This window comes from Pan paniscus, chromosome 16 (assembly GCF_029289425.2).
Source record: "Pan paniscus chromosome 16, NHGRI_mPanPan1-v2.0_pri, whole genome shotgun sequence".
Lineage (NCBI taxonomy): Eukaryota > Metazoa > Chordata > Mammalia > Primates > Hominidae > Pan > Pan paniscus.
In genome coordinates, this window is record NC_073265.2 from 88,243,339 (window position 1) to 88,258,335 (window position 14,997).

A 14,997-nucleotide genomic window follows, 5' to 3' on the forward strand; every position below is an offset into this window, starting at 1 on the left:
CAAAGGCTTTGGCAAGAGTGGGAGTGATCATTGAAGGGAAGGCAGGGGCTTGCTGGGACAAGCTGGAGCCGTGATGGACCCTCATAGTAACCCTGCTGCATTTTACAAAGGAAGAACTGTGTTGGGGTACAGATGTGCCAAACACTCAAAGTTAGAAAATCAACGCAGTTGGTTGTAGCTTCTGCCCTTGAAACATCAGATAGTGAGAACCTGCCACTGTTCACTTTGCAGAGTGGTTGGTTGCATACAGTGTTTTAGCTCTTGCCCACTCAATACAGAGGTTGCATGTGGGCGTCCACCTGCTCCGCCACCTCTGCCTGCTTGTGGCTGTGTGCCCAGAGCCCATTTCCCTGGGGAGTCAGTGCAGCACTCCTGGGGGACCCTTCTGTTTGTGTCCTGACGAATCTGACTGTGCTGGATGCAGGCCCACAGCCACACCTGCTATGGGTGGCATCTTTAAAGGCCTGGCCTGTGTGTGCTGTATCTGCAGCAGAGCTGTGGCCAAACCTGCTTTCCTTCCATCTGGGTTCCCCTTGGTTCTCGGTGGTGGACGGGCTGTGTGGTCTCCCCTCGGCTGTCCACTTGCACTTGTGTTAAAATGCGGCAGAACTTTCCCTCTATACTTAAATTGTGGTGAAATACATATGACATAAAACTTACCATCTTAACTTTTTTTTATTGAGACAGGATCTCATTCTGTCACCCAGGCTGGAGTGCGGTGGCGCGATCTCTGCTCACTGCAACCTCTGCCTCCTGGGTTCAGGCGATTCTCATGCCTCAGCCACCCGAGTAGCTGGAATTACACGCGCCCGCCACCATGCCTGGCTAACTTTTGTATTGTTAGTAGAGATGGGGTTTCGCCATGTTGGCCAGGCTGGTCTTGAATTCCTGGCCTCAAGTGATCCCCCTGCTTCGGCCTCCCAAAGTGCTGAGATTACAGACGTGAGCCGCCGCGCCTGGCTTCCCTTTTTTTTTTTTTTTTAAGAGATGGAGTCTTGCTCTGTCGCCCAGGCTGGAGTGCCGTGGTGCGATCTTGGCTCACTGCAACCTCTGCCTCCCAGGTTGAAGTGATTCTTCTGCCTCAGCCTCCCGAGTACCTGGAATTACAGGCGCCAGGCACCATGCCTGGCTAATTTTTGTATTTTTAGTAGAGATGGGGTTTCACCATGTTGGCCAGGCTGGTCTTGAACTCCTGACCTTGTGATCCGCCTGCCTCGGCCTCCCAAAGTGCTGGGATCACAGGTGTGAGCCACCACGCCCACCGGCCTCCCATCTTAACATTTTAAAGTGTTCAGTTTAAGTACCTTTACACTGCTGTCCAATCAATCTCTAGAACACTTTTCATCTTGAAAAACGGAAACTCTGTACCCATTAATAACTCCCATTCTCTCCTACCACAGCCACGGGCAACCACTTTCTGCTGTCTCCGTGAGTCTGACTACTTTGAGTACCTATGAGCAGAATCCGCAGGATTTCTCCTTTTGTGACTGCCTTATTTCACTTAGCATAATGTCCTCAAGCTTCATCCAGGTTGTTGCATGTGAGAGGATTTCCTTCCTGTGCATGAACTAGAGTGATGCAGGGAATGACCTCTGGCCATGTGGTGGGTGGTTGGTGATGGATCCAAGAGGTAGCTGGTCTCTGAATACTAGCCCAGTCCTTTTCCTCGCTAGGAAAGTCCCCAGATCAGATAGAAAGCCTCAGTATTTCAAGAAGCTTCTGTTTTGACACCACATCCATGAAGAATCACACTGCAGGGTAGGGGAACAGATGAGTGGGATTTCTACACTGTTATCAGCTAGACTTAGATAACTGGCTAATTGAAAAGAGTACAGGTCACTTAAGGAAACTGGAGCATTGTAGGGCAAGGTAAAATGCTTTTGAAATGAGGATGTGAACTGTAACTGGAATGATGTAATGTGTTCTACAAAATGAAGCCAGTGAGAGGACAGGGGACACAGGGCCGACTTTTATTTAGGACATTTGCCTGGTTCTGAGCAGAAAGTTGAAAGTCACGAGAGAGAGGGAAAGGAAGGCAGAAGGAACTTGGTTTTTGCAGGTGCCTGCTCAGCATGGGCCTTGCCCCAGCTTGGCTGTACCTCACAGCACCATCCACTGGCTCTACAGTCTGTCCTTCGGAGGTTTAGGGTGCTGTCTCATGCACAGTGGGTGCTAGGTGGTAGTGAGGACAGGGTGTGGGACTAGGCAGGTGCTGCCCCTCGGAAGGCCTCATGGTGAGGCAAAGATCTCTGGCTCCGAGGGACTCTATCTCCTGGTGTCCTGCTTCATCGAGAAGCCAGCCACCCATGGGAACTGTGGATAATTAGAAAGGATTAGAGGCTCTTCTAAGGGTGTTTTTTGAAATATGGAGACTTAGAATATTGGGCTTTGGGATATTTTAAGATGAGAAAGGCCTTTGGAGTAACTGTCAGAGCAGATAAAGTTGTTTTTATGAAGATCCGGGAAAACAGTTGTTACAAATACACCTCTGCACCAATTCTGCGCCAGTCTGTTTGGCTACAGATGCTTTCAGTGGAGGGGACACTGGGGCTTGTGTTCCCTTTAGTCTTTGAATTCCCGTTAAAGTTTCCCTGTCTTAACTGGCGTGGCAGGATAGAAACATCTCACCCATCTTAGTAAGTTCTTTGCTGTATGTAGCACTCTGGTTTCAACGTTCTGAGCCTTCAGGACTGCCCTTGATGTGTGCATTTATTTTGTTGATATGCATGATGTGTGGGTGGCTCTGCGGCAGTAAAACAGTTCACATTCAAATTACACTCGGTTTCTAATTTCTGTTCTCAGAGTTTCCTCTGTAATGGAAATCTCTTACATTCTTATCATTGCCTTCAGTTATTGAATGTGTTAGGTGGCCAGGATTGCTGTCTGTGTGAAATGGGAATGTATATATACAATGTAAACATGTTCTGATTGACACGTGAAGATAAAGGGCTTAACATGAATTGTGTCGGTTTACACTTACACAGAAAATTCTACTGTAATAAACTGAAGTGTCAGTAGTGTTTGTTATCATAACATTGTCTTTTTCCCTCTTTTCTGATCTCTGATTTTTCAATTAGGAATGAGGCCTAAAGAAACCCATGCTCTCTCTTCTCTGAGCGCAAGGAGGGGGTGCTCAGACCTTGAAGGGCACAGCATGGGAGGATCATGTACTAGGGAGAGTCTGTCTCCACCCCATTTTTCTTCTGCTTTGCTTTGTTTCGTAGTTTCTACGGGCTTCTTGGGGGTTTTCTGAGAGAGAGAATGTCAATTTGAGAAGTAACAGGTGCACAGGCTTTACCTGCGCCACACTGCAGCTAAGGTGGGTAGGGAGGGTAGTGACAGGTGGTGTGGTGGGTTATTCAATTCTTTCCTAGGGCAGTGGGTCTCACAGGGTGGTGCTTAGGCCAGCAGCATCAGCATCACCTGGGTGCATATTAGAAACAAATTTTGGGGCCTCACCTCTTGCGTTTTAACAGTTCCTTCAAGTGGTCCTGATGCATGTTGAGGACTTTGAACACTCCTCCTACAAGCAAAGGGAAGTTGAGCTCCCACACGCTTGTCTCAGTCTAGCATCTGTCCCATTGCCTTTGTTCTTCTCCCCGCCACACGGGCTGCACCCCTGGGATTCCCCCAGCTGCCACCAGGCATCAGCTCCAGCTGCCTCCCAGGGTGTACTCCTGCCTCTGCTTCGAGTACCCTGCCTCCCACTCTTCCTGGCAAGACCCTGCTCATCTTTCAGGGTCCTCTCTGCTGAGAAGTCTTCCTGACCTCCTCGGAGATAGGGAGTCGTGGGGCCTTGTCTTTATGTTCCCAGGGTTCTGTCTATTGCGCTATTACAACTTTTTTTTCATTTAATTTGCCACTTGCTAGAGAGATGGTTGTTCTGCCTTCCTTGTGCAAAATTCAGTGATACACTAATCCTCTCCTAACCTCTTAAATCATTTTGACTTTCACAGAGTGATAGTGTCTAGAGAGGGTTTTTGTTGTACTAAGTTATTGGTTCCAAAGAATTCATTTTAAGAGGAGTAAAGAACTATTATAGTATGCCGCTTACTGAGACACAACCGACTTCTCACATAAGCCCAAAGGTTTTGTTATGTTGGATTTTACCATTAGAGTTAAAGATGATGATTGGTTCACTAATGTGCTTTACCTTCACAGTGTGCCTGTAGACCTGTAGTAAAAGAAGGCTAATTATGTTTCCTGATGTCTTTTATTTCCAACTATAAGCTAAGCCTATCCCATTTTTTTTTTTTTTTTTTTTGAGATGGAGTCTCGTTCTGTCGCCCAGGCTGGAGTGCAGTGGCGTGATCTCAGCTCACTGCAAGCTCCGCCTCCTGGGTTCATGCCATTCTCCCGCCTCAGCTTCCCAAGTAGCTGGGACTACAGGTGCCCGCCACCACACCCGGCTAATTTTGTTTTTGTATTTTTAGTAGAGATGGGGTTTCACTGTGTTAGCCAGGATGGTCTCGATCTTCTGACCCGTGATCCTACCGCCTCGGCCTCCCACAGTGCTGGTATTACAGGCGTGAGCCGCCGCACCCGGCCAACCTATCCCATATTTTTAAAGAAGAGTTGATCAAGTAGTTACCCATTTTAACTAAATGGATAACTATAACATTCTTTAATGGAATTGTTGACAGAAGGATAATCAGTGTTTTTGCTAATTCATGCCACCCTCCTTTGTTGTATGTTAGTAATACTTACATTGGGGCAACAAAATAGATCAGTATTTCCATTAATGTTTACTTAATAACAGCTGCTAAAAGGTATTACTGTTTGCAGTAACACAAAAGCACTTACCTGATTCTTATGCCAGCTTCTATAGGGTAGGTAGTGACAGCCCATTTTGCAGGTGAGGAAGATGAGGTTTAGAGGTGAGGTGTGTCTGCCTGAGAGCAGGAGCTGGTAAATGGCACTCTGGGCTCATGGGAGTCATGCCGTTTTTTTTTTTTCCTAGGACCTCAAGGTTGTGTCTAAGACATAATTTACAGTTCTCGTGTAGCTCTTCCAAATACTTAGCTACACAGCTTTGGGGCGTTTTCTCAGCCAAATGCTTTTCTTTAGCCCTTCTCATATTAACATTTAGTTCTTAGGGATTTATTTTCAAAATATATATAGCTTGTATATACCATTCACCTAAGTTGTTAGAGCAGACATTCTGCCTCTTGATCTTTAGCAAATACCTAAGAGTATTTTGTTAACAGTACTCATTTCAGCTGAAAGACTTTATTTTAAAATTTAATTTAATTTTATTATTGTTTTTTGAGACAGAATCTTGCTCTGTGTCTCCCAGGCTGGAGTGCAGTGGTGTGATCTTGTTGCAACGTCTGCCTCGTGGGTTCAAGTGATTCTTGAGCCTCAGCCACCCAAGTAGCTGGGATTACAGGCGTGCACCACCACGCCTGGCTAATTTTTGTATTTTTAGTAGAGATGGGGTTTCAAACTCTTGGCCTCAAGCGATCTACCTGCCTTGGGCTACCAGAGTGCTGGGACTACAGGCATGAACCACTGTGCCTGACTTTTAAGGCTTTCTTTAAAATGGCATCTTTTGGCCAGGTGTGGTGGTAATCCCAGCACTTCTGGAGGCTGAGGCTGGAGGATTGCTTGAGCCCAGGAATTGGAGACCAACCTGGGCAACATAGGGAAACCCTCTCTCTGCCAAAAAATTAAAAAACAAAACAAAACCTAGGTGTTATGGTGTACCCCTGTGGTCCCAGCTGCTTGGGAGCTGAGGTGGAAGGATTGCTTGAGCCCAGGAGGTCGAGGCTGCATTGAGCCACGATTGTGCGGCAGCACTCTAGCCTGGGTGACAGAGTGAGACCACGTCTCAAAAAACAATAAAAAATAAATAAAATGACATCTTTGGAGAAGTGAATTCTACCCAGGTACCAAGCCCCTGCCTGCCCCTCCCAACTCCCATCCCTGACTCCCAGCACCCCCATCTGTTTTGGTTCTGCTGTTGCCATTCTCTGGCTTTGGGGACTTTGCTGAGGCCCCACTGTCCCCATCTTCCAGCTGTACCCTTTCTCTCTGCTTCCCTGCTTGTCTTATTCTTTACAGGGCTGCCTGGGATCTCACATTCCAAAAGTTTTGGGGTTTGTTTTTGGATCATGCCAATATCGGTTGCTTTGAGAAGGGAGAAAGGGTATTTTGCATTTTCCTTTTAATCATCGGTGAGTAGCCACAAAGGGTGTGTCTCTCCCTCCTGTGCTGTGTTTACTGTTTACTCCCTCGGTGCATGAATTATTTCATGGCACCAGTGGAGCATGTTTTCTTCTCTTTCCTGTTTGTGGCTTGCGCCTCCTGAATGCTGCTATCATTCATGGTCCAGCTTGGTTTTCTTTTTCACTGTTTCTATCACAAAACCTCCTGAAGACCAGTGGTGTCTGTCATAGGCTCCAAAACAGCTGGTTCCTAGGCCCTGCCTCGTGCTCTGTGGTTTGGGCTTGTCTTTTCTTCCAGAGTAAGTGGGTAGCTTCTTCCTACTTTTTTTCTCTTTTCTTCTATAAATGGGAGGAAAAGTGTCAAGTATGGAGACTGCTCTTTCATTTGAAGGAAATTCACAGTTCCAGCTCTGTAGCGTGGCCTCTGTTAACTAGTGGTCAACACTGACTGTGGAAGGGGGGCCAGATGGCAAAGTGAAGCAGATTCTTTCGTCCTGTCTGCATTTTGATTGCAGTATGAAGTTCAACTTGCTTCAGTCTTTGTCTTCATGTTGTTTCACTAGGTACTGAATTTTGTGATCTGTTGGAAATAACAAGTAAATAGATGCCTAACGCTTTATACAGGTTGAGCCTGTCTAATCCAAAAATCCAAAATCCAGAATGCTTCAAAAGTTTCAGCTTTTGGAGCACTGACATGACACCACAAGTGGAAAATTCCACACCTGACCTCATGTGATGGGTCACTTTTCAAAACTCAGGCACACGACACACAGTTAATTTAGTGTCCCCAAGGGAAAAAAGACCCTCCCGGCCCCCTTCAGCTGTGATGTGTCTTTTCCACACATGCCCAGATTCCCTCAGACACCTCCACAAAGGGTAATAAAATGGTTCGTTGTACACAAACTTTGTTTCATGCACAAGATTATTAAAAATATATAAAATGACTTTTTAGAGAAGCGAGAAGAGTAATGAGAGGTAGGGGAGGGAGGGAGGAGTTGGGGGACAGTTGGGGGAATAGTTGAAGCTAAGGTGTTTAGGCAGAGCTCTGAGGAGGTGACGTTTGAGTGGAGACCCAGATGGCTAGAGAATGGGGCAGCCTCCTGAAGGAGCAGAAGCACTGTGGGCGGCAGGGTATCACAGAGGAGGAGCTCGGTGTGTTGGAGGTTGGTGAGTCCTGTGGAGTCTTGTCAGATGGTGTTGGGACAGGGACGGACCGTGAGGAGGCTGGATCATGGGGAATGTGTTGCTTTAGGCCAAGCTGGAGTTGATAGTGGCTCAGATCAGAGCTAAAGTAGTGGAGACACACAGACATTGAAAGAATGATGAAATTCACTCATTCTGCGTGTGTCCCATGTCATGTGTCCGCTGCACACCAAGTACTGTTTTAGGCACTGGTGATATAATTGTGAACCAACTGGAGCTGTGGTGAGAGAGACCATGAAAAGAAGGGCCAGAGCGGTGTCCTGCAGAGGGTGGTGTACCTTGGGAGGGAAGTGTGTAGGGTTGTTGAGGAACAGTGTGCTGCACAGGGAGGAATGACGTGGGGCAGCATTGTGGGAAGAGCAACCAAGATTCTCATAGGCTTGGGAGCGGAAGCCCAGAGGTCTGTTGCTGGACTAGATATGTGAGGTGTGAGAGGAGAGAAGAATCAGGAATGACTCTTTGATTCTTAACGTGAGCAACTCAGAGAATGAGAGTGCTGCAGTTTACAAGCTTGGAAGGTGGATTATGTGGGGGGATGAGTGAGTTGTTTGACACCTCAATGGATATACTCAGATGGATGTATACGTTAGAGCTCAGAAGAGTCTGGGCCAGTGACATGAATTTGATCATATCTAGAGTATGAGTGGCACAGGAAGCCACTTGTCTGGATGAGGTGACAGAGGAAAAGGTTGAGGATAGCAATCAACATTTAGAGGTAAGGTAGAAGGCAGAGCAGTGTGGAATCAGGGAAGCCGAGAGGAGGAGGCAATGCCAGGTGACTGGAAGGTCAAGTGACACTTCGACAGTGTCACTGAGGGCTCTGCTAGGAGCTATTCGGTGTCATAATGGGGACAGAAGCTCAGTCGGAGTGGGTTAAAGGTAACCAGGAGGTGAGGGTGCTGAGAGGTGGGACTATTGACAAGCCTTGTGTCAAGTTTTGCTATGTAGGGGCTGAAATCTAACGTATGTGACTGTGTATAAGTGACTTGACTTCCCCAAATCTGTTTCCTCACCTTTAAAATGGGTGTTTGCCAAGTGCTGGTTTCTGCTATTCTTTTCTCTGTCTTAGGGGTGTCATTTTCTCTTTGGTAAAACAGAAGAATTAGATGATATGAAGTTTCACATTCTAAGTTCTCAAGCTTTGCCCACTCCTCAGCCCTTGGGTCCCTCCACTTCCTCTTCTCTTCGCTATCTCTGCTCAGTTTCTGTCTTTGATTGTAATGTAATGCGCAGTGGGACTTTTCTTCTCTCCCTCGTCTGTTCACTTATTCCGTCCTGCACTGGGCCACCAGATTAATCCTGCAAAAGGCCTCACATGGGCTTCTCTCCCACTCAGGAGCCTTGTGGGGGCTTTATTTCTCTGAGATGAAAGTTCTTATCCCCACATGTGATCCTTTATGACTTGGGTGCTATCAAATTCATTTCCTCACCTGCTCCCCTCTTCACCCTGACCATCAGATCTGCTGGCACATGGGCATACCTTGTTCTGCATTGTCTCTGGCCTGTGGGATATTTACCGAGCTTTAAATCCTAGGCACCCTTTGGGAGCCGGCCTGTGTGCAGAGCTCCCCTTAGCACGGTGGCACAAAGCTTGGACACCACCTCTTGTCTGTCCTGCTTAATTCCATTCACATCTAGAGTGGACTCGCTGTGTGCACACCACTGACCACCTGCCTCATGTGACAGTTGTTCCTCATGGGTCTTAGCTCTTTGCCTTCACCATGAGCCTCCTCAGAGGGCAGGGCACTGCCTGTTGGCATTTCTCGTGGTATCATACATGTTGGGTGCTTCCCAAATTAATTACATCAGTCAGAAAACTTCACTCTATCTGAGAAGCTTTAATAGTGTACTTGGGATTATTAAATCCCAAAAAAGGTTATCACAAAGAGTTTTCTTGGTGTGTGTCTGTGCTTAGAATTTAGAAAATAAGTCATCCAGTATTGAGGCCATTTTATGAAAAGCCTTTAAAATCTGCAAATGCGTTGGCCCAGCACTTCCACTTCTAGGGATTTATCCTAAGAAAATAGTCTTGGGTATCTGCCAATAATGTTCACTGGAGTGTTGTTTATAATGTGCAAAACAGGAGCTAACCTAAATGTCCAACAATAAGGGATTGGTTAAAAAAAAAACAACCCTCATGGTGTGTATTCATACTCTGGAACTACTGTCCCCTTAAAATGGTGATGTAGAAGGACATGTATTGACTTAGTAAAATATTAAGTGAAGGAAGTGTGTTTACAAATGTCATTTTTGTCTGATTTCACTTACCTTCATTTATAGAGAGTGGATAATTGGCATAGATAGTGTTAACATTGTTTATCGTGGAATGTTGAGATCGTTGATGATTTTTACTGGTTTTTTTTTTTTTTGGTTATTACCTCTAAACTCTGTAGGAAGCATGCTTTCTTGATCAATAAAACTTAAAGTTGGAGTTCATGCTGCTTTTATTCATTAAAAAAATCACGTTTTTAATCTTCTGTTAGGTTATCCTTTATGTCTACATTAATGCACGTGTGGAGAGAACACAGTCTACTCGGCTTATGTCAAATGGTAGTGGGAAGCATGGAAGCATGCGTTTTTAGTCCCCACTTTACAAGTCACAGTGACGGTTCTCCAGTGTAGAGTAGACTGATTGCCCTGTGTCCTTCAGGCAGGGTGCAGTAGTAAGTTATTGATACTTGGCTGCTGAGCTGTTGTTCAGGCCTTGGCAACTGACTCTCTGCAGAACGGACCAGGAGCGTGCGGTGGTGGAGTCCGGCTGGCCTGGGTTGCAGATTTCACTTTCGCCTCTGCGTGCCTCTGGGCTGTAAGCTTTAGTTTGCACGGTTAATGGGGATGGCCTCTCCCATGGTCGGTCGGAGTGTGTTGCACAGCGTCTGGTCCAGTGTTGGCACTGTATAAATGCCAGCTAACTGGTTAGCCACCTAAACTGTCAGTCTGCAACCCACAGCTCTGCAGTGAACAATTGAACCTCATTTCTTTAATAATAATACAGGATTCCTGAAAACCAACTGTATTATTGTTTGGAAAATAGTTTAAAAATTATTTCCTTCTAACTGAGACGTTTACCCTCTTGTCTCCCTTCAGTCTGCGGGCCAGGCATCGACATCCGCAACGACTATCAGCAGCTGAAGCGCCTGGAGAACTGCACGGTGATCGAGGGCTACCTCCACATCCTGCTCATCTCCAAGGCCGAGGACTACCGCAGCTACCGCTTCCCCAAGCTCACGGTCATTACCGAGTACTTGCTGCTGTTCCGAGTGGCTGGCCTCGAGAGCCTCGGAGACCTCTTCCCCAACCTCACGGTCATCCGCGGCTGGAAACTCTTCTACAACTACGCCCTGGTCATCTTCGAGATGACCAATCTCAAGGATATTGGGCTTTACAACCTGAGGAACATTACTCGGGGGGCCATCAGGATTGAGAAAAATGCTGACCTCTGTTACCTCTCCACTGTGGACTGGTCCCTGATCCTGGATGCGGTGTCCAATAACTACATTGTGGGGAATAAGCCCCCAAAGGAATGTGGGGACCTGTGTCCAGGGACCATGGAGGAGAAGCCGATGTGTGAGAAGACCACCATCAACAATGAGTACAACTACCGCTGCTGGACCACAAACCGCTGCCAGAAAAGTAAGAATGATGCTGACTGCTGCTTTCTGTCTGCCTCTCTCTCTCCTCTCCTCCTCCTTGACCTCCCTTCTCTTCTGAATGCACGAGTTCCGCTGGGCAGGGTGCAGTCGTGTTGCATTTAGGACGTGGCACGCCTGCTGTGCGGAAGTGGTTCCCAGCGGGGGTCTTGGTTGGCTTTCCTTTGCATCTGGGACTCTTGGATTGCGGGACTGTGGCGTGGCTGGAGGCCATCATGGCTGCTGTCAAGACTGTTCAAATCACATGTTAGAAATAATCCAGCACACTCCTGGGCTAGACACTTGCTGACCTTCAGCTTTGAATTCCTGATGAGAAAGGTGACCTGGTGTGTTTGGAAGTCCCTGAGCCTTGGCAGCTGGGGGCTGCTTATGTGTCAGCTCTTTCATCCTTTGTGCAAAGTGATATTTTTTGTTCTGCAGGACTTCCTTAGTTTGAATGGACTTGGAATATGGTTAAATAAAGGGAAGGTAAAGCACTAACTCATATCCTGTGAAAGTGGTCCTTAGGTCCTAGTGATGATGTTGTGATACTCAGGTGTCCTGGTTATGACAGAGCACCTGGCCCAGGTGGGAGACCTCTGGACCCATTTCTGCAAGTCCCAGGTTCAGGCTGTACTTGCAGGTAGCTGTGTAGCAGGGTGCATTTTTAAACCTCTGGGATTCTGTTTTCGTTCTTTTATACCTGTTTACTGAACAGTTGTGAAAATCTTAAGATTTCACGAGTGAAGGAACTTTGGAAAGTATTTACTGTTCTGGGGGTCAGATGGTGGTATTTTGAAGCTTCTTGTATATTTATCTGCAATATGCTTATTTTCCCTTGAGAATAACTGAGCTCTTGCCTTCATGTGATCAGTTCCTTAAGAACCAGGCTGTTTGGTATTAAAATGTGACTCTGAGCCTTCACCTTATTGCATTCAGCAATAGTTACGTATATTGGCTAGGAAGCTTTTCCTCACTGGTTTGAAGTCAGTGTGTTAGCTATAAATAGCTATTATTTAAGTGTTGGCCCAGTTAAAGATGCAAGGAACCCATGTTCTCTAGTTATGAAGAACCAAGAAACCCCAAATTGTTAGACTTGCCTAAAATAAATAAAAGGCGAGACCCCACAGGGGTGAAGTGTGTAAAGTAAATAAAGGACAGACCTCACAGGTAGCCCTTACTTCAGTTCCCGTTCAGCCAGGCCTGAGGCAGGAAAAGGATCTGTGTACCCTGATCTGCCACACGCTTTTCTATTCTGCAGAATTGGATCAGTGCCTATGTGAACATTGATTAGTGAGGGCAGGGGTCCCACTGGCTGCAGCCAGTACCTTGTAGAGCTCTGAGAATGCAGTCAGGCCACTTTAAGGTTGGCTGGAGTTGGAGGGAGATCGTACGCTAAAGTCACTTGTGCAGTTGATTAAAACTGCCCTATCATGAAGTTACCCACTGGTTTGAGAAAACAACAAAATATATTTTTTAAATAACCTTGACATTTAAAAATTTTATCTGAAAAGTAAAAGGTGTTATCAAGGGAGGCAGCATGGAGTAGAAAAGAGATGTTGAATGGGGTGATGAGGGCCAGGAATGACCTTGGATGGGCCAGCCCTTCTGGGCTGTAGTTGGGCTTTTTTAGGATATTTCTAGGGCAGTCCAGTACATCCCTTAGTGGTGATCATATATGGGCATGAGGATGTTTTGAAAACTCATAAGCTCTTTAGAGAAGGGAGGTGCCATATGGAACGTCATTAAGTGGAGAGTTGTTCACGAACTGGGTAGGTCGTTACTTTGGTCTTGCCATGGGTTTTTGGCTGTTTCTGATGAGCTACTGATTGAAGACCCCTGGGGTAGGGGTGAGGCCTGCATTCTGGGTCCAAGTCTAAGAGTGGCGACTAGAAATGAGCAAGTTATTTAAATTGCCTGGGCCTTGGTTTCTTCATATGTGGAATGGGGTAAAGCCTGCCTTCCTCATAGGGCTGTTGGAAGATGAAAAGGAGGAAGGAAAAGCACCGTGAAAAGGTAACGATGGTTAGAAGGTGGGCTCTGCTGGTGACAGACAGAGCGTTGATATCACCTGTTGGTTGGTCACCTGCTTCCCCAAGGCCACGCCCTGCAGCCTTCTCCTTGACCATCCCAGCCCTGCTGATGTTCCTTGTGATTTCACAATGGAGTACTTATATGAAATTGATAACTGCTTTCCGGGAAATTGACTTCCCTTCCCCTTGTCCTGAAAACTCAGGCATGGGCATATTTCTTGGAGATTTTCTAGTTGAATCAGAACTTCCTCTTGGTTTGCGTAGATTCCGTTTAGACCTGCATTGTCCAGTGTGGTAGCCGCTTATTGAGTAAGCCACATGGCTTATTGAGTACTTGAACTGTGGCTTGTCCGAATTGGGACTGCTTTAGGTGTAAAATATACACTAGATTTCCAAGACATAGTATAGCAAAAACTCTGTACACCATTTCATTAATAATTTCTATGTTGATAACATGTTGAAATATAACATTTTGGATATATTAGATTAAGTAAAATGTGTTCTTAAATTTCACCTGCCTGTTTCCTTTTTATTCTTTTTTTTTTTTTTTTTTTGAGGCGGAGTTTCGCTCTCATCACCCAGGCTGGAGTGCAGCGGCGCGATCTCGGCTCACTGCAACCTCCGTCTCCTGGGTTCAAGCGATTCTCCTGCCTCAGCCTCCCAAGTAGCTGGAATTACAAGCATGTGCCACCATGCCCGTCTAATTTTTGTATTTTAACTGGAGACGGGGTTTCACCACCATGTTGGCCAGGCTGGTCTCAAACTCCTGACCTCAGATGATCCGCCCACCTCAGCCTCCCAAAGTGTTAGGATTACAGGTGTGAGCCACCGTGCCCGACTCTTTTTAATTCTTAATGTGGCTACTTGAAAATTTGAAATTACAGGTGTGGCTTGCATTCTGTGTTGGTAAGCTGCTTTAGAGCATTTAACACCAGGAGTTCTTCCCCTCATCATCTTTTTGGCTGAGTGGTCACTGCAGCGCTCATAGCCCCGCATGCACCTCTCCAGCCAGAACCCTTAGGAATCATTTGGGGAGCTCCGTGAAGGGCATTGAGTCCAGGCAGAATGGCTACCTTGAGTTCCACATAAGCATTAAGATGGCCATTCGAAAACATTAAGCACAGAAGAATCCCATTCAGGTAATCTTCTGTTGGCTGGCTGTAGAACTAAGGAGAACATCTGGAGAAACATGTCAAGGGTGTGTGTGAAATCGTTGAGCCTACTCGATTTTGTCGTGCTGATGCGCGGTTTTCACTTGGCACTGTCCTTTAAACTCCTTCTGTGCCGTGACTCTGCAGTGCCTGGCAGCGTAGTAGACTCTACTCCCTCTATGGACGTGATCCCTCTGTGGGTTCTCTGCATACTTCTGTATTTCTCGGTTCTTTTTGGATTTAGGAGGGGATTTTATACATTTTTGAGTCATTCCTAAAGAGCGATTGACCCTTAAAGAACTGTGTACAGTGGTTTCCTTTCAGTAAGAACATAGTTGTGTGGCACCCCCTGACATGTGGTGTGGTTGATTCTTCTTCCTTGTCTTCCAACGCCACCCTCTTATGAGTCTCTTCCTACCCCCACAGGTGCCGCTTCTCTGTCTCCCTTCCCTCAGTCTGGCTTTTAACGGTGGTCTCCTGACATAGTCCATTCAGGCTGCTGTAACAAAATCCCATACCCTGAGTGGCTTACACACAACAGAAATACTGCTCACAGTTCTGGAGGCTGGAAGTCCAAGTTCAAGGTGCTTACCAGATTAACTGTCTGGGGAGGGCCCACACTCTGGTTCACAGAAGCACCTTTTCACTGTCTTCACATGTTGGAAGGGGCGAGGGATTTTTTTTCTGGCGTCTTTTTTATAAGGGCACTAATCCCATTTGTGAGGGCTCCACCCTCATGGCCTAATCACCTCCCAGAGCCATCATACTGGGGATTAGGTTTCAACATAAGAATTTTGAGGGGACATAAACATTC

At 46.5% G+C, this 14,997-nt stretch overlaps 1 protein-coding gene across 3 annotated transcripts in view; it reads left to right on the forward strand.

Moving 5' to 3' along the window:
* The window catches only part of IGF1R (insulin like growth factor 1 receptor), a 314,682-nt gene that overhangs the window by 47,514 nt on the left and 252,171 nt on the right, over positions 1-14,997 (forward strand). For 2 of the 3 annotated variants that reach the window (XM_034939485.3, XM_034939486.3), the window contains exon 2: positions 10,458-11,003. In XM_034939485.3, the coding sequence (XP_034795376.1) occupies positions 10,458-11,003 (546 nt within the window). Of the gene's footprint in view, positions 1-8,237; positions 8,277-10,457; positions 11,004-14,997 lie in introns of those variants that run through there. The other variant, XM_055098438.2, reaches the window with a different exon arrangement.